The sequence below is a fragment of the Mytilus trossulus genome, chromosome 9 (genome assembly GCF_036588685.1).
Source record: "Mytilus trossulus isolate FHL-02 chromosome 9, PNRI_Mtr1.1.1.hap1, whole genome shotgun sequence".
Lineage (NCBI taxonomy): Eukaryota > Metazoa > Mollusca > Bivalvia > Mytilida > Mytilidae > Mytilus > Mytilus trossulus.
Genome location: NC_086381.1, coordinates 34331555 through 34351176, shown reverse-complemented (window position 1 = coordinate 34351176; position 19622 = coordinate 34331555). Strand labels below are relative to the sequence as shown.

At 31.6% G+C, this 19622-nt stretch overlaps 2 protein-coding genes across 2 annotated transcripts; both read left to right on the top strand.

Annotated features, from left to right (window-relative positions):
• The first annotated feature begins 1426 nt into the window (after window positions 1-1426).
• On the top strand, window positions 1427-10063 carry LOC134684570 (excitatory amino acid transporter 1-like). Its single transcript, XM_063543865.1, has 11 exons — window positions 1427-1658; window positions 3167-3241; window positions 4434-4556; window positions 5038-5116; window positions 5441-5483; window positions 6031-6157; window positions 6626-6752; window positions 7748-7981; window positions 8580-8774; window positions 9002-9136; window positions 9574-10063. Exons 1-11 carry the CDS (start codon window positions 1514-1516, stop codon window positions 9779-9781), a joined length of 1491 nt encoding a protein of 496 aa, XP_063399935.1. The 5' UTR covers window positions 1427-1513; the 3' UTR covers window positions 9782-10063.
• Window positions 10064-13269: 3206 nt separating this feature from the next.
• LOC134684569 (uncharacterized) lies at window positions 13270-19622 on the top strand. Its single transcript, XM_063543864.1, has 4 exons — window positions 13270-13383; window positions 15659-15736; window positions 16581-16694; window positions 19494-19622. Exons 1-4 carry the CDS (start codon window positions 13342-13344, stop codon window positions 19620-19622), a joined length of 363 nt encoding a protein of 120 aa, XP_063399934.1. The 5' UTR covers window positions 13270-13341.

Genomic DNA, 19622 nt, shown 5'->3' with positions numbered 1-19622 from the left:
CTAACAGTCCACCAGCAGAGCCATCGACCCAGTGGTAGTAATAACATTAACTGTACCAATTTTCTGCACCAGATCCGCATTTCGACAATACATGTATCTTCAGTGATGCTCGTGGCCAAAATATTTGAAATCCAAAGCTTATATAAACGATGAAGAGCTATCATCCAATGCAAACACTCTCAGATCTGTTCCTAGTGTCTTTCTATTGTTGGGATGTACAAGTACCCTGCCACGTCCACTTGTATTTTTGTCCATCTGATGATTTAAGCCTTTTTCAACTGATTTTTATAGTTCGCTCTTATGTTGTTCTGGTAAACCACTGTCCAAGGTTATGGGAGGGATGGGATCCCGTTAACATGTTTAACCCCGCAACATTATGTATGTATGAGCCTGTCCCCAAGTCAGGAGCCTGTAATTCAGTGGTTGTCGTTTGTTTATGTGTTACATATTTGTTTTTCGTACAGTTTTGTATATAAATTAGGCCGTTAATGTTCTCGTTTGGATCGTTTAACATTGTCATTTCGGGACCTTTATAGTTGACTATGCAGTATGGGCTTTGCTCATTGTTGAAGGCCGTACGGTGACCAATAATTGTTACTTTCTGTGTCCTTTAGGTCTCTTGTGGACAGTTGTCCCATTGGCAATCATACCACATCTTTTTTTTATATTCTATTATTGACTTTAAAAGGTTTCAAAAATGTGTACTTCAATCTAATAAAGTCCGTTTCCATTCTTTTAATTTCCATAACATCATTAGTCGTACATGAATGTTTAAAAGTTATACAATATTTATTATTATTAATGATATAAGCTGTATAAAACAATTTTATACAGCCGAAATACTCTGGAACATTATCATAATCTGTCAGATTTGTAGTATTTTGTTACAAACTGCGACGGATCAATGCATAGAGTCCTATTCCCCTAATATTAGAACAATAACAATAGACCATGTGACACAAAATTACTTTTTACTTTTCAAGTTAAATTTGGAAATTCATTATTAGAGCTGGTGTAATATATACGTAACAAACACAACCTAACCGGCAACATTATTTAAAAAATCGGATTTTTAATAATTCATGTTGATTGTTAGTTAGATGGACGGACTATAATACCAAGAAATTGTATATGTTCATGTTAATTATTTTTTTAAGTATGCCAGGGTTATTATTAGGTGCGTAAAAACATATAAAATGGTGATATAATTATAATGTTCTATTTCATATACGGATGCCCACATATTATTTTTTTTTATTTCATGAATGCAATAAATGTACCATAACGTATTTATAACGCGTATACAGTTTAAACAGCTTGTTATCATTGATATCTAAAGATTTTATCTGACTTTTATTTTTTATGAAAAGCCCACGCTTACCTAGACACATCGAATAAACCACTTATTAAAAAGATGTATATTTACTTGTATATCATTATTTCAAAAATTCATATTTTTCGATTAAAAACGCATACCAATTGCCCTGATCTTTGAGTTTCTTTGTATTGCAACATGGCAGTAGGAAAAGAAAAATGCTTGGAGATTTTAAAAGCAAACTTGTTGGTACTGTTGACCTTAGTGGGTGCTGCAGTGGGATTTATTATAGGTGTGGTTGTTCGGAATACAAACCCAACGGACAGCACACTCATGTGGGTTGGTAAGTAAATTAAAGAAAGTCTTGTAGATAATTTTTTTACCAATGGAATTTTTACAGTTTTTATAGATTCTGAACCTACCTCAAGCTTTAAAACATACAGAAATTAGCTATTCACAGTAACTTGTTATCCATTCGTTTAATGTGCTTGAACTTTTGATTTTTTCCATTTTATTATGGAATTCCCGTTTTAAATTTTGCACAGCGTTCTGTATTTTTCTGATTTTTTCAAATAGAAGTGTTATTATTTATTAGTAAATGAAGCAGATTTTGTCAATTAAAATAGAAAAGACAAGATAGTACAGCGATTAATTTTGTCATACATGACAAGTACACGCAAAACGTCTTCTGAAAATATGACTGCATCTTTAAAAATTGAGATAATAACGCTTTTTCCATTTAATCAAAACTTATTGCTATTTTTAGAACAGCAGAACAGATACAAAATTTATTCATGAATTATATGCTAATCAGATATAATCCTCTAATCTGAGCTAGATTGTAGCCAACAGGGGAATTGGCAACGACAAAAATTTAATCTAATAAGATCTGAGTTTATAGTAAAGAAACTCATCATAGATACCAGGAAAAAATTTAGTATATATGCCAGATGCGCGTTTCTGTATTTATAGGTGATAATATATGATTATTGCATGGCATCTGGCAAATCCTCCATTGTCGGTTGCAACCAATGAATTTTGAAACTTTTGACTGTATAACGATACTTTTACACAATCTTGTTTACTTCGTGATATTTCACATAAGTGTTTGTCTATATCACTTTAATTCTTTAATTCTATTTCATATTTTTGGAGGGGGCAATTTCAATGATTGACGCAGCCTTACTTTTGTAACGCAGAGTGGATGTAGGAACGTGTGGGCTCCCTCACAATATTTTCATATTTCCAGTTATCAGTGTATTTGTTTTCTTCCAGTAGAAAATAATATTATATTACCAAATCAAACAATGATATTTATTCATGGTTTTATTTGGTTTCCCTTTTTTGTCCGTAGGTTGAAAATAAATTTGAAGGAGAGAACTTGGTATCAAGAAAATAAAGTGGTATTTTTTAATATTTATGTTAAAACATGATATGAGAATGTATAAATGTTTCTTGAGATCTTGAGATCTCACAAACATGTTTAACCCGGCCGCATTTTTGCGCCTGTCCCAAGTCAGGAGCCTCTGGCCTTTGTTAGTCTTGTATTATTTTAATTTCAGTTTCTTATTTTCAATTTGGAAATTAGTATGGCGTTCATTATCACAGAACTAGTATATATTTGTTTAGGGCCAGCTGAACGACGCTTCCGGGTGCGGGAATTTCTCGCTACATTGAAGACCTGTTGGTGACCTTCTGCTGTTGTTTGTTTATTTGGTCGGGTTGTTGTCTCTTTGACACATTCCCCATTTCCATTCTCAATTTTATAAATGTTTGCTCATTAATATACTTAACATATCTAGTTACGAAGAGAATAGCAAATTATTAATAAAGTTAGGGTTTGTGTTGTAGGTATCCTAGGCGAAATGTTTCTAAACATGCTGAAAATGATGATAGTCCCCTTGATAGTAGCTTCAGTTATAACAGGTAATTATGTTAAATGATTGTGATAATAGTTGGACATTTTTTAAATGATATTGAAGGAAAAATCAGTCTTTGAAAAGTTTTTTCATTAACATACAGTGAGGATAAGTTTTTTGATAATTCATGAATTTTAAATGGGATTTGTTCCTATCATATTTTATAGTGTTTGTCTTCTTAAGTATCAAAATAATTATCCAAAACTTAGCTCATCTAATTATATGTTATGCATATGATAAACAATTCTACTTACATCTGAATATAATGACTTGTTACTAAAAAGAATTATAATATAGAATTATATATTTTTAATTACATTGGACTTAAAATGAATAAATGAATGTCATACTTACCTATCTATGCTAAACGACCACTAACGTGTTAGTTGCAAGAGCTGAAACAGTGGATAATTGCATCATGACTATCAACTACTCCCTCGTGTATGGTTATGATTACTAGTTTTGTCATGGTTTTTCATTAAAATTTGTCTGATTTAGGGAAAACGGTTTCAATGCTTTTATTAGCTTTTGTACTGCAAATATTTTGACTAGCACATCATTGAATAGACTTTTGAAAGTAACATTTGTTGCAATTATTTTTTACTGTTAATGTTAATAATTTCAATTTGTCACATTCTGGCAAAAAGAGGGACGAAAGATACAAGAGGGACAGTCAAACTCGTAAATCGAAATGTTTTATAATCAACTGTTTAGAAATGAAACTTTTGTTGCTTATGTTGAATGCCATCAAACTGATATCACTACAGCTACATAACTGTACATGCAGAGACAAAATCATTTGCTGGTTACTGGTTGTTATATTGATGGTTCAATTGAAAACAATAGCCAGTGTATGGCTGACAATGAGAAAACTTTCCACAGCAGACCATAAGACGTAGATGTAAACATCACATGGTCACAGGTATTGTTTTCAACAATGAGCCGAAGTCTTTACTGCAACTAATTACAGGCCCTGACATGGAAAATACTTAAATATTCAAAACATATAACCTTACAGTAAGATTTATGCGCAAATTAATATACCAAGGGTCATACAATCTCCTTCAACAACGAAAATCAAATCTGATATGCAGCTACAAACGACAACAAGTTTCAGACTCATAACTTGACATGGACATACAGATAATTTGATACATTAGGAGACTCTTGTTATAACTGTATGATATTTGATTAAACAGGAACAGCAACCCTTGACGCTAAATCAAATGGAAAAATTGGCATAGTGAGTTTTGGTTATATAATGATTACGAATTTCCTAGGATGTTTAGTTGGCAGTTTACTTTGCTTGATCATCCGACCTGGTAAGATATTCATACCATGATCATTTAATACTTCACGCAAATTATTTGTTTCATTTACGAACGAAAAATTACGATCAAACAGCTGAATAATTTGCACACTCAATGATTCCCTATGAACAAAATCTAAAGTACTCTGCACTACTCAAGGTCAACGAATTGTGTACTTATAACCATTGAATGCAGTACATTTTAAGGACTTTATAAAGCATGTTATACGGTTATATTGTTACCTCTCTTACATTTTTTATTTGCTTAACTTTGTTTTAGTTTGCTACCCCGATTTTGTTTTTTGTCCATGGATTTATGAGTTTTGAACAGAGGTATACTACTATTGCCTTTACTTATTTCCCCCCATACATCTTATTTAGAAAATATGCAACATGTTTAATTTACAACATTGATAAAAAAAAATGTGAAACGATAACACAGGTTATATTATATTTAATAGTCTTGAATAGTTTGTTTTGTGTTTTTGCTATAGGTGAAATCGCCAAAACAGAAGTTAAAGTATTCAACTCGGTTCCTTTACAAACGGAGGACATTTTCGCTGATTTACTGAGGTAACATAAGGCGCAAGTTTTACCTTCTTTTAATGGTAGATATTACACTGAATACATGTATTCCAAGACATGAACTAAGAGAACAAACACATTATTGTTCCCTTAAAAAAAATCCTGCATGATTAAAAGTTGGTATTTTTGTGTTGTTTGATTGCTGTAGTTTACCCGATATCTTATTTTATCAAAAATTGTTTAAATATTTGTGACTTTATACATGGTCGGTTATTGTTTATATTCTATTTACATACAGTGGTTGTGCATGAAATTTGTATCCTATCTCTATTTATCAATCGATATATCAAATATTTTACTTCCGTTTTACAGAAATATTTTACCCGAAAATTTGATATCTGCAACTTTTCGCAAGGTAAGATATTTACAGAGTTCTAAAATCGGAAACACTATTTTATGATGTGATGTTACAATTTTAAAAGTTCATTTTCAAGTGTAACGTGTCTCCCATTACAATATATAGATACAGTTTTTTCCTTATTCAACGAGAATTGTTTTAATCTGTGTTTTATTTCATCTTAAAATATTATTCTTTAGGAAATGTATCATCTTTCGAAACAAAATTGCCTAAGGACTATACATAAGACCTAGAAGAAAAATTGGATCACTTTTTTTATTATTTCAATGTCGAAAACGAATTTCACTTTGTTGAAGTGATTAATAATGGTGATAATTTAGGTCACCGTATATGTTAAATGAATTAGATTATTATTTTACCTGATTTTTGGACTCATTATTCTGTATCTACAAAAAAAACTCATCTGAAACTTTATTGCATACCAACACGCACAAAATCGTGGCCTAAACGGAATTTTATACTTACACGCCTGGGCTTAAATTAAACGTAGTTATAGGGAAGACATCTCCAGAGGAATTCTACAAGTTTGTTTGCTGTTTTCCAGACACTAACGAGCTATGAAACAGAGATGTACAAAGCAAATGACACTGTAAATGGGACAATCGTGGAAGTACTTAAGACTATGGTGACTGGAAAACATATATCCAGCGCTGCTAGCACAAATATTCTAGGTATATTCCTGTCAAATAGTTTTTTGATTTTGTTAGATAACATGTGAACAATGTATACATATATATTAACGAATATGAATTGTATTAATTTTTTATAGAAATAAAAAGGAAACACAGAACTCATATGAAGTACTGGAATTTATTCCCACAATTGTAATACTAGTCATGTTCAGTTTATTATACTTCAGAAATGACAAACTATTCATAAACGCTTCAGTGTATACTGATCACACAACATGGCAATCACTAAAATACACATTTCACGATAGGAACATGCCTCAACCTTCATATCATAGAAAATACATTAAAGAAATCTCCAATTGTTTTTATTGGTACATTATAAATCTATACAGCAACTTATTTCATTTTTCATTTATATTATTTTATGGGTAAAAAGTTTAAAAATATAAACCTGCTTTTCTGCGTTCTTAATATATTATAAAGAAATATATCATATTCTTTATTTAGGTCTTTTGATTGCCAGTGTTATATTTGGCATTGCCACTGCGTCAACAAAAGAAATTGGACAACCTTTCTTCAAGTTCTTTTACGCAGCTACTGAAATTATCTTGGTGATTTTAGGAAAATTAATTTGGTAAGGATTCAAAATAATGATAATAAACCAATCATAGATAAAAGGCTCACAATTATGAACACCAAACGATTAATTTATCTATAAAAGATTCACCAGCGACGCTCAAAATAAACACGTTTCAAAGGTCTTTTTCTTTATACGTATTAATACTTCGAAACTTAGATTAGGTTGAAGGAATTTTGCTGTATATTTTTTTTTAAACGTTTTTATTTATAGTGGATCGGGAAACAATTTTGTAATTTATATTAATCCCTTTTCACTTTGCGGGTGCAAGTGCTGACTTGTAGCGGCATTAGTCTGATCTTTTTCGAAATCTACAAGGGTGTCTTTAACATGCTAGAGATATGGCTCTCTCTTAACACGAGTCGGCCATTTATCGCCCCCTTCCGACGGACTATCATCATTTCCTCAAGACAATACTCGCAAATCGTGTCAAGGGAGAACAGGAAATTCAGTCCCTGAAATTTTTATCCCAGATTTTTTATCATCAGTAGTTACGTTTACTACATTTTTTTGTAAGTAAATGATTTGATCAAAAATATTGGCAATGGATATTTTTATTCAAAGTGTAATGTAAAAAATTTGCGTAACTACTGGCTTGATAGATATAGGAAGATGTGGTGTGAGTGCCAATGAGACAACTCTCCATCCAAATAACAATTTAAAAAGTAAACCATTATAGGTTAAAATTACATGTTTGAAATTAAAGAGATCAATTTGTATATTTTCATACAAGGAATAGATCATATATATTTTACCAGAAGATAAAAACGAGTAATACATAAAGAATAAGGATGCTTTTGATGATAGATCTAAAATAATATGTAGTGAATCTATTCAGTACAATATATGATGAACGCGGTTGCACGTTTTATCCTATGTGTTAAATTCTGCATAATTATTGGTTCTGTCATTGGTTGTATAAGTAGTCTGATGCATACCTTATTGGTGTTTACAGATAGTTATGTTATTCCTATTTGGAAGTTTAATTTTAGGTTTACACCAATTGGTGTAGCGAGTCTGATTGGTAAAACTATTGGAGGAACCAAGAACTTGGAGGATGATTTCAGTAGACTTGGTTTATACATAGCAACTCAAATGATTGGTTATGCACTCTTCGTGATAGTAGCAGTTCCAATTACATATTTTATATTGATGAAAAAGAATCCGTTTAAATTTTTTTTCACTCTGATTCATGCTTTTGTAATAGTTTTTGCTACTTCTATGACGTAAGTACTGAACGATAGTACAGTAAAGCACGTTTGCTCGATAATAATTATAAGACAATAATATGTTGGATTGTAAATAATACAAGTCATAGTGAGTATTTAGCACTAAGATGTTTCTGCACGAACAATTATTATACAGAAATAAAAGAGCTTTTCAAACAATCATTCAGCTGGCATGAGTAGGCTGTTAATCCACATTTCATGGTTATTTGATGCAGATAACCCTTACATTGTTACAGTAATAGCAGACATTGTGTGATATAAAATTTCATCGACAACTTTTTAAGTAAAATCTGTATTACAAACATTCAAACAAAAAAGTTATCTGCAGATCCTTAACCTAAAGGTTTGAGATTCATTTATTCATAGATATATAATTCACTCTGCGTCAGAGCTATATGACAGCAGGTCTTTATATAAAAATCGCGAAAGAAGATTCTTAAAAATACAGTGCTTATAAATTAAGCATTGCTGATAAGGGTGAAACATTTCCTTAAAAAAATATCTGATTTCAAGTTGTTTTTCATCACCTACACTGTTGTATTTTTAAATATGTGAAGCAAACATTTATCATAAATCTAAATATTTCTCTTATCAGAGCTTTGACTATTCCCGAAAGTATACGACAATTAGAAGGACCAAACAAATTAGACCGTAGAGTGACTCGATTTATTATTCCATTATCTGCTGCCATTGGGCGTTGTGGGAGCTGCATTTACATTAGTATATCGTGTTTGTTTGTTATGCAAATCACTGGCCATGAGGTAGACGCTGCTTCTGTCATTTTAGTTATGTAAGTCTCTAAATAGTAGAAGTTTGTTACATTTGAACAAGATAAAAAAAAATGAAAGTTAAATTTCCTCTCTTCATGTTCAATTTCAAAAGACGGGCGCTTAATATATATGCAAAATATTATACTTACACGAAAATCCTATGTTTCACATACTGATTGAAATAAAAAAGTTTGGTAGTTTTGTATTAAATATTCAAACAATAACTGATTACGGACATTTTTTTCAGCATTTTGACGACATTTTCGTCCTTGGCCATACCATCTGTGACAGGGGCTAGCTTGATTACTGTGATCATCCTACTTACAGCACTCAATATTCCACCGGAAGCGGCAGCACTCCTTTACACATTCGAATGGCTTCTGTAAGTTTATCGTATGGTGCAATCCGAATTTTGTCTGAATCTTCGAATATTTAAATATGAATCAATTTTTAATGCCAGAAATTACGACATAAATGTGTTTGATTAAAATGGCATTTTTATGCAAAAAAACATGTTCTAAAGTACTGAATTGATGTATTATTGTTTTCGTAGTACAGTATGTTATACTCTTAATAAGTGTATATAATGTTATTTTTATTGTGTATAATTGTGTTTTTTAATATTATGGTGTATTATACTAAGATATATTAATATATGTTAATGTGTGTGTTTAGTCTTTTATTACTCATTATAGAGGGGCTCTTTTAGAAATTCTGTTTATTTTATATTCTGTTTGAATCAAAAGAGGTTCGTCTCTAATAAAGTGTTGTTGTTGTTGATGTTGCTACAATCCTTTGTAAATACATTTCTTGTTTCAGAGACAGGATGAGAACAATTACAAACTACAGCGTACAAGTGACATGTGTAGTGTTTACACAGAGGCTGTGTTTATCCTCATTAAAGACTGATAACAAAGATGATGAGACATTACAAGCACTAAATGGAAAAGAAAATGGAATTCAAATACCTGAAATGGCTGACGACGAAGAATTTTTTAAAGAGCACTCATTTAATCAACGCATTTGAAATAAATCTTGGACCGTCTAGTCAAACTCATAATTGTAAATAGGAGTTCTTAATAAATATTGAACCGAATATAAGTTTTCTCAAGATTTAGCACACTAATCATATGTTGCCTTTCAATATATTCAGTGTATTTGAAAAAAACATCGCTTATGCATTTTTCTTTTATACTGAAAGATAAATGCCTTAAAGTATCAAGCTTGGTAAATATTCAATAATAGTTCCAGTCAAATGTATAAGTGTTGATAAATAAATTGCACTTTGTTGTTTCTTTCATGTAACATAATGTTTAATTAATTATATGAGGCTACGTTGTTTTGTTTTCCATTAATAATTAAAACAACAAGTTTTATTTAGAGTCGTTATTCAATAAACTTCATAACACAAGCTCTTGTGATCTTTTCAAATCGACTTAATACCAAAATACAATACACACATACAAAAGTCATGAAAACAACACAATTTTAAACATATAATGCATAGTAAGATACCATAAATGACATATATACGTTAAAACCATATAGTACACTTTTAATATAGCACAAGTTAATAATAAGATTGCACAAATCATATACATGTAGTCACACAGAAAATAAAAGTAAAATAAAACAGGCATGAACACTATATGCATGCACTGCACTGGCATGAGCTGTTACTTGGATTTTTTTCAATTGGTCAAAAGATGTTTCCACTCGACTATTAGATTAATGTCAAGATACTTACCAATCATCTTCATACATAACTTTTGTAAACCAAAACTTCCTGTCACTTTTTCAACAAATAAAATTTATGTTTTTCACTTTCTTTTCAATTACAATAAACAAAAAGTTAATGTTTAACTTTTCGAAAGGGATATTTTGCAATATTATAATTGTTTCGGGTGTGTAAATCGAAATAGACATTGAGAATGTCGTTGTCATAAAGTATACTAAAGGACTTTAGAAAAGCAACACACATGTTGGTGATTTGTTTTTACTTAATCACGATTTTCCCTCACAGAACTACTATTCATGATAACCATACTTCTTTGCGGTTAGAAAAGTTCAAACCCTAACTAACCTGAGGATATTAAACATACCGGATTATTGACGTCGCACGCATTTCTTAAAGCGAAAATATGAAACTCATAAGTGAGTTTTTGATGATTTATTTTTGATGATGTCGTTAACACCCAGTACTTATTATTTAATAGAGGTACACGTGAAGCGAAGGTAATTAACTTCTGAATGCAGTGGTTAATAAAGGTAACAGTATACCGCTGTTCCAAATTCATTAATCGATTGAGAAAAAAACAAATCCGGGTTGCAAATTGAGGGAAACACATCAAATATAGAAGGAAAACTACGACACAACAGAAACACAACATTAAAATGTAACACACCCACACATAAACGAACTATGATATAAAGATGGCTATTTTCCTGACTTGGTACAGGACATTTAAAGAAAACAAAAGGTGGGTTGAACTTGGGTTTGTGGTATGCCATACCTCCTACTTCTACGGTAATGTTAAATATAATATCAAAATGCCAACATTACATGACAGGACTACAATACAAATACATGGGAGAACATATAGGACAGAGAACACACTAATAATTGCTAACAAAAGGTACCAGGTTGAAAATTTCATACGCCAGACGTGCGTTTCGTCCATACAAGACTAACTAGTGATGCTCAGATGAAAAAGTTACAAAGTTAAAACAGTTCAAAGTTGAAGATCATTGAGGACCAAAAGTTCCAAAAAGTTGTGCCTATTAAGGCTAGGGTTTTCTTACTGGGATAAGAACATCCTTTTTATTTAGAATAATTCATACTTTTGCAAACAGTATTTTTTTACAAAATGACTACATAATAGATATACATGATAAAACCGAAGTGGTGACTAACTACAGAATAAAAACGGATGCATAAAACAACCAAAACCAGCACATTTCTTTTCTTTCTCAAAATACCAAGTTATGATTCTAAATCTACCAATCTAAAAAAGAATGAATAGATCTGATAATTCTGATTTAAAATTAGCAAGTGCAATAGTGGAGCTTTTCTTATATTAGTGTTCGTGTATTAATACTACAACCTCTTTTTTTACATTTTACGAATAGAAAAAAACAGCCTGTCTCTGTCTGGTAATTCAATATTATTTTGAGTGACGCACGTTTTTCTTTCCCGAACCTCATAAAGAATAGCATTACCTTAGGTGTATTTGGCAAAATTGTGAGGAATTATTGATCCTCCATACTCTTCAACTTCGTACTTTATTTGGTCTTTTTTTTAAACATTTTTGGATTCGAGCGTAACTGATAAGTCTTTTGTAGACGAAACGCGCGTCTGACGTACATACAACATATAATCCTGGTATCTATGATGAGTTTATTCTAGTGAATGTTATGTTCATTCGAAGTTCTTGTGCAGTTGAAGTCATCGAAATTATCGTCCGACTTTCTTATTTCTTGGCAAACTAAGAGCTTTGTTCTTTGACACATTACATCTGTGTCTATTAAGACAAAATCAAAAGTTTTGACTCACTCATATCTAAGGTCAAAAGCGGAACAGTTAAGAATGTAAATATGATTCGTAAGGGTATCAAGAACGCCTTATTTATATGTGATCCGATACTGCAGGTAGTAGAACTACAACCTCGACGAAATTTTCATTTTTGGTATAAGGAAGAAATATTTCCAAGTGAGCCTTTGATTACAACCTTGATGGAAATATTATATATACCTAGTAATTTTAAGATTATGCAAATAACAATTTTTAATTAATCTTGGTTGTTGACCTTTTAGATTTCTCCTACAACGCCTAACGTATATCAATATAGTGGTACACGACTTAAATTTATCCAAACTATTCTATATTATTTATAATTATATCAGTGTTGTTATATTTATAAAACTGTGTGTATTGACCCCTGATCATATATTCAAACGGGATGTTGAGAAATCAACTGCAAAATTATAGTCCTAAATCATTTCAATAGACTACTTAGCCATATTAAAATATTACTGCATATCTAGCAAGTTAACAGTTTGGAATACATTGCGTGTAATGTCAATTATATTCACGATTCACAATTATTTAAACCACCATTTTCTACAAAAGGAAATGTCTGTTGCAACATGACGTTAAGAGTTTGACAGTCTTTTTCACATTTGGTTTATTCTTTTAACTTAAGATTTTTGCCATTTGATAAGGGACTTTCCATTTTTGTTTTTTTTCTTGGATTCTGCATATTTTGTTATTTTACTTTTGCGACAAAATGAATCCGATTATAAAAAAAAACGTTGGCTAACAATTGTTGCATTATAAACATTGCAGTTTTTTAAAAGTATCTACTTTTCTCAGATAGTTAGATGAGCGAATGTTAGAACAAAAGGCAACTTTAAAATAGATAGCACTCTCAGTTGACTTCAATTCAATTCTTTCTGTTGAAATTTGTACTTAACGTGATAATCTTGACCTGGACGTGGTTCTTACTTATCCTGTTACTTTCTTATCAGTATTTAATACGGTCGCCAGTCTTTGAAGTTGGTATACATAAATAAACATTCAAATTGACGATGAAGCTTGAATATTTTCTATGGTCCCTAACAGTTATATTGGTAAGCATAAATGCATTTTTCTATTTATTAGCGTGAATAAGGAATATAGTTGACTTCCAAAACTTTTATGTTTAATTCAACTACTACATTTACTGTTACAACTCTCCTTTTTTACAGTTTAAATTATGTATTGTCTTTATAGACTTAACAGTGGTTAATTTGATAAATGCCTTTTTGTGCTTACATATTTAATTGTTTTATAGTGAGTAAGATTATAACACAATGTTATCTGATTTACCCCTATATTTTAAACTTTTGCCTTTTATGTCTTTTTGCTTTGTTTACGCATCGTTGTCAATAAAGTATGACCTCAGCGTCTACGATTTCGGTTCTTAGACAAGAAAAAATCGGCAATTAGTCCAATTTGAGAATGAAAAGAAGGGATTCAAGGTAAGATAATGCAACATTTCTGAAAACAAATATTTCATAAAGGTTAACTAACTCATCATGTCGTTTAAGAGATGACTTCAACATTACCACTGGAAAACCTTTGATTTAATGCTTCCTTTTAAGGGCATCCGATACAGTTTGTATCCCGTATTTACAGTTTGATGAAATTTCCATAAGGCCTATGGTTTGCCTGATTAAATTAAATATGTAACAAAAAATATACCTTCATGTGCTACTTTTTGAGTTAAATGAGGTCGAAATTTTGTATATTTGCTCAAAATTCGGATGTGTGGCTGTATTTTTTCTCTCGAAAGAAAGACATAATTTTTTGTTTGAAAGGATAAACATAAATTGTTTTTTGTGAAATAATTTGCAATTTCTATATTTTACAAGTATCCTAAAAATATATGCATTTTTAGTCAGAAATAACTCATATTTATCAAATGGTCATCAATTGAGAAAAAAGTCATTTTCTGCTGTACATTTATCAAAATTAAAAAAAATTGCACTATTTACAGTGTTGTAAAATTTGGTCCACATAATCTCCCTGCAAAATGAAACAAAATGTCGTTTTAAAAGATAGGGGTCCATGCATTCGTTTTCAAATTAAATCAGTTTGAATGATGAAAATCAGTCAAAAAATGCATCTTTTCCCGATATGTTACAGTTCGACGTCGCAAAAATAACATTTTACGTTAGCATCGTCATTACCTCCCCTGTAACTGTATCGTATGCCCTTAAGCATCAACATTCCATCATGGAAATCATGATAGGAAAAGCAGAGAAATTAATAAAAAGGCTTACCGATAATTTTGATTTTAACATCATCTGAGCAGTCTTTGTAGGAATTATTGGTCCTCAATGCTTTTCAACTTCGTACTTTATTTCGCCTTTTAAACATTTTTTGATTCGAGCGTCACTGATGAGTCTTTTGTAGACGAAATGCGCGTCTGGCGTAAATATAAAATTTTGGTCCTGGTATCTATGATGAGTTTATTAAATGAGTATATGGTTTACCGACATTTTCTTGCTGATAGTTCGAAACTATTACACGGAGTTATTTTTTAGTGGTAAATAACAACCACTGAACAGTCGAAACATAGACTGAACATATTATAAGTTACTACAACCAAATTGTATAAATTTCCCGCAATGGACAGGACTGAAAATATTTAGATGCATTTTTAGTCAACGACCTGCAGCCATAACCCATTTAGAAAGAGTGTTCTTTTTGCATTTAGTCCGTCACCTGTAGCCAATAAATGAATCAAATAAATGTCATAAATAATGCATACCAATTATTTGGTAAAATAAAATCACTTCCTGTTTTAAATACCCGTGGAACCTCATTTTTAAGATACAAATTATAACATGTAAAAATAACTCATCGATGATCCTAGGCTTATACATATAGTTGTTTATATGACGCTCTTTTTTTTTCAGAGATATCCTTATAAAAAATATGTCATATAAAGAACGAAGTTGAAGAAAATTGAACACCAACAAAAGATGTATTCTCATACAAAAAATCAAATGAAATAAATAGGAAGATGTGGTATGAGTGCCAAGGAGACAGCTCTCAATCCAAGTCTCAATGTATGAAAAGTAAACAGTTATAGGTCAATGTAAGGCCTTCAATACGGAGCCCGGCTCACATCGAATAGCAAGCTATAAAGGGCATCAAAATGATTACTGTAAAACTATTCTATCAACTGTACAATCTATATAAAATACGAGAAACGAGAAACACATTTGAACCACACCAACAAATGACATTCACTGAACAACAGGCTACTGATGTCTGTTCCAAAGTTTGATTGAATTATATCACATTTATTGTTTATGAATTTCAAACATGTAAACTATTAATATTTCTGTATTAAAGGTTGGATATGGTTTCAAAACATGCTTGTCTGACCACCCAGAACACACAGACCTATCATTTCAATATGAGCCTGATTCTGTAAGTAGAAGTTGTATTGATTGTAAAATGGGAACAATGTAGCTAAAAAGAAGGGTGAAAATATAAAAATTGTGGATTCTTCAACTCTGTTATATCACAGGTGTCACGTTCAAAACAATGCCAGAAAAAATTGTTGTAAAATTTCTCTTAATTTATCAACCAACAGCAATCGAAATTTGTCATTGAGGGAACTATTGGAGAAGAATTAACCATACTTGATTAGTCCTTACTTGCCAATGCACATTATTACTGTGCACAATAGCTCACACTTTTACGTAACACCAGCGCAGCATAGTAATACACATACATATATATACATGTAAAGCAAGATATAAAGGACCCCAAAATGACTAGTGTAAAAGCATTCAAACAGGAAAACCAACGGTAAAAAAAACTAGAAGCAAGAAACACTTGGAACCACATCAACAAACAACAAACAACAACCTCTATACTATAGATGCCTGACTTAGATAAGGTGCATAAAAAAAGCAGCTAGTCTAATCATTTTAACAGGCGACAATCTGCACCTTAATCTGAGACAGTAGCTCAACATTACAACATAAAAATACACACTAAAAATAAGAATTGAAATGGCTTTACTTGTACAAAAATTTAAACAAAAAAAAACAAGTTAACATACACTGAATGAATAAGTTTGATCTATGACACAATATAACTACAATATTAAAACGAAGGTGCCTATATGACATATACGCTGAATGGAGATATAAAAAAAGATGTTGGAAGAGTATCAGTTAGACAACGCTTACCTAGGATATAATGGCGTTAAATCAAACAATGTACACAGGTACATTTAAATATAATAATTCTATACTTGTTTCAGAGAATGTTTGGAGTTAAATTTATACTACATCGAAAGAGACAGTGCTACGCTTACAACATGACGGAGTCGGAGCATTCATTGATACATACCCCAGGAGGCTTGACATCAGTAGAGGTATAATTTATTGGTATCAATCCATAAACAAGAATATTATAAGGTCAATGTACAGTGGAAAACTAAAAAAAAAAAGCCATCGAGTATGATTCGTTTCACGACGATTTGATTACATTTTTAAGACGGATGTTAGGTGACCTTAGTATGCAAATATTGTTTCAGATCTAAATACCAAAGTCTTTAACCACTACACATATGTTGATCGATTTGACCAGTTTAAATGTAATCAATTATTATTCTTTTAAAATAAATCAGTCTTTATAAATCTTTTACATGAACATTATATATACTGTCTGAGTCTGGTATTCTTATTTTCAGGTTTTTTTATGAATATTGCAACTGAAACTTAAACTAGGACTTTACCTTGTTCATGAAATGTTGACCATAGACAAGTTGATCTGTTCTTGTCTGTCCATTTAGTTTTTTTGCACGCACACTCAAAGATCTGTTCTTGTCTGTTCATTTAGTTTTGTTGCACGCACACTCCAAATCTAACAGTCCTCAGAGTACCGGATGGTTTGCATAAAGTTTTTGCGTAATGTGTAGCCTTCTTTTTGAATTGTCTTTTCGTTTGACTATTTCATATAGTCAACATTTGTTAACATTGAAGCCGATGACTACTGTTGAGTAATAAGGAGCAGGACGTGTTGACCTTGTGGATAGGTATCGATTACGTAACCATATTTAACTGGATGTTATATAACGAAACCAAGCGTTCTTACTAGTATACAATAAGGTATAACTGAAGCAAACGTTCTGCCTGTAATGGCATTAAGGATAACGAAGATTTAAAGAACATACAGAACGATTACTAAATGGATATTTCGAATCCTGATCATCAGGTATACTGGTTTCCCTGATTCCAGTTAGTCCCTCGTTCCGGTGTACTAATTATATTTTCGTTGGTCGTAGAGGAAAAGGTAAATTAACAAAAATAACAAACTCCAAGGAAAACTCGGAAAAGTCCTTTTATCAAATGACAAAATCACAAGCTCAGAAACACAAAAGTTCTCTAAACTGGTTAAAAAGAGCCGTGGTGTAGTGGTTAGAGCATCGGACTACTAACACAAAAGTTCTCTAAACTGGTTAAAAAGAGCCGTGGTGTAGTGGTTAGAGCATCGGACTACTAACACAAAAGTTCCTGGTTCGATTCCCGTTTGGGATGAAAATTTCAGGAACTCAATTTTCGGCTCTCCCTTGACACCATTTGCGAGTATGGTCTTAAGGAAACGATGATAGTCCGTCGGAAGGGGACGATAAATGGCTGACCCGTGTTAAGAGAGAGCCATATCTCTTGCACGTTAAAGACACCCTTGTAGATTTCGAAAAAGAGTAGGCTAATGCCGCTACAAGGCAGCACTCGCACCCGCAAAGTGGAAAGGGATTAATACAAGTTGCAAAACTTGTTTCCCAATCCACTATAAATAAATATGTTTAAACTAAAACAGCAATTTACATTCTTACTGGTAATAATGAAGATAAACTCCTAAATACGAAATTAGATAACGATCTGCTATCAACTATGAAAAGAAAAACAAGTTAACAAATCAGTACATAAAATTCTAAAAACGGAGGAAAGTGAACTCAACAAAATACTTGGGTTAATCTCAGGTTTTCTGGAATGGTAAGCAGATCCTTTTTAACTAGTGGTATCCGTCAAAATGGAAACTACTAATGTTAGTGCCATCGTACTGATTGATTTGTTGTCATTTGTGAGCTGAAAATACATATTATGACACCTCGTGTTTATTATTTCACATAGAATGCTATATTTAAAAAAGTAACACGAGTCCTCCATATTACATTTGATCGGTGACATTCCTTACGAGGTACTTGACATATAAAATCCGGATTTATTTTCTCTCAATCGATTTATCACTTTCAAACAGCCTTATACTAGTGTTGCCTTTATATAAATGAGTAATATGACAAGCCGATTGGTAAATCTACACATTGGTGCCTATGGTTATTTTTTTACCTCAGAAATGAAGGACAAATGAATTTGTGTTTTAAAGAAACTCAGATAACCTTGATAAATGCTTCTCCAGTGTTGCACATTATTAATGTGTTCAAACAATTACCGACCTCGTCACTAGTTTGGGGCATACTTTTATACTGACACCTAAGGATATTCAACCATCGGATGTTTCTAAAATCAAACCTAGAACGATAAAGGTTTAGTCACTTAAACAGTGTCCTTCTGGACTACAAAATCGATTGAATCCTGTATTACAGAAAGGGTTTACACAATAATATCAACATGCTGCTGATAAAAACCACATTTAACGCAAAAGAGATTGTATTTTAGAAAACAAGAATATATACCTCGTGATGTTCTGATTGAGTATTGTGCATTTAAAAACAATATTGAAATAACTTTAACCTCCTACATTGCATTATATAGATGCAAGTCAAATTAGAAAAAATCATTCTAATCATGTGAAAGCAGATTTTAGGATTTTTAATTTTTCGTTTCAGAGCTTCACTCCATTTTAATATTTGTATATAGTATAATATATATTTTTGTTGTTTCTTAAATTGATAAACATAAAAAAGAAACCAACAGTTTATAAATCGCACTAGTCTGAAGCGCTTTTCCGGATTTACCTTCACCAGGAACGGACAAGGTCAAATTATTGGAAGCCTAATATTTCTTTAAATTAAGCTTAGCCTTTATGATAGATGTTATCAGCTTTTATAAAATGTACCATCTACTTTTAATAAGGTTATAAGTAAATTTACACACTTCAAATCCATAGACTTGTGACTAGTATTAATACTATAATTTTTATTTTGTAGTCGACGGTTCTAACATTGGTTACAAATGCTACACATCTTGCTCATATCACTCACAGGGAATCGATTAGCCAAATCAGTCGTAACTTCGCCAATTTTTGTGGTAACACCGCGGTATATCTTTTGAACTGA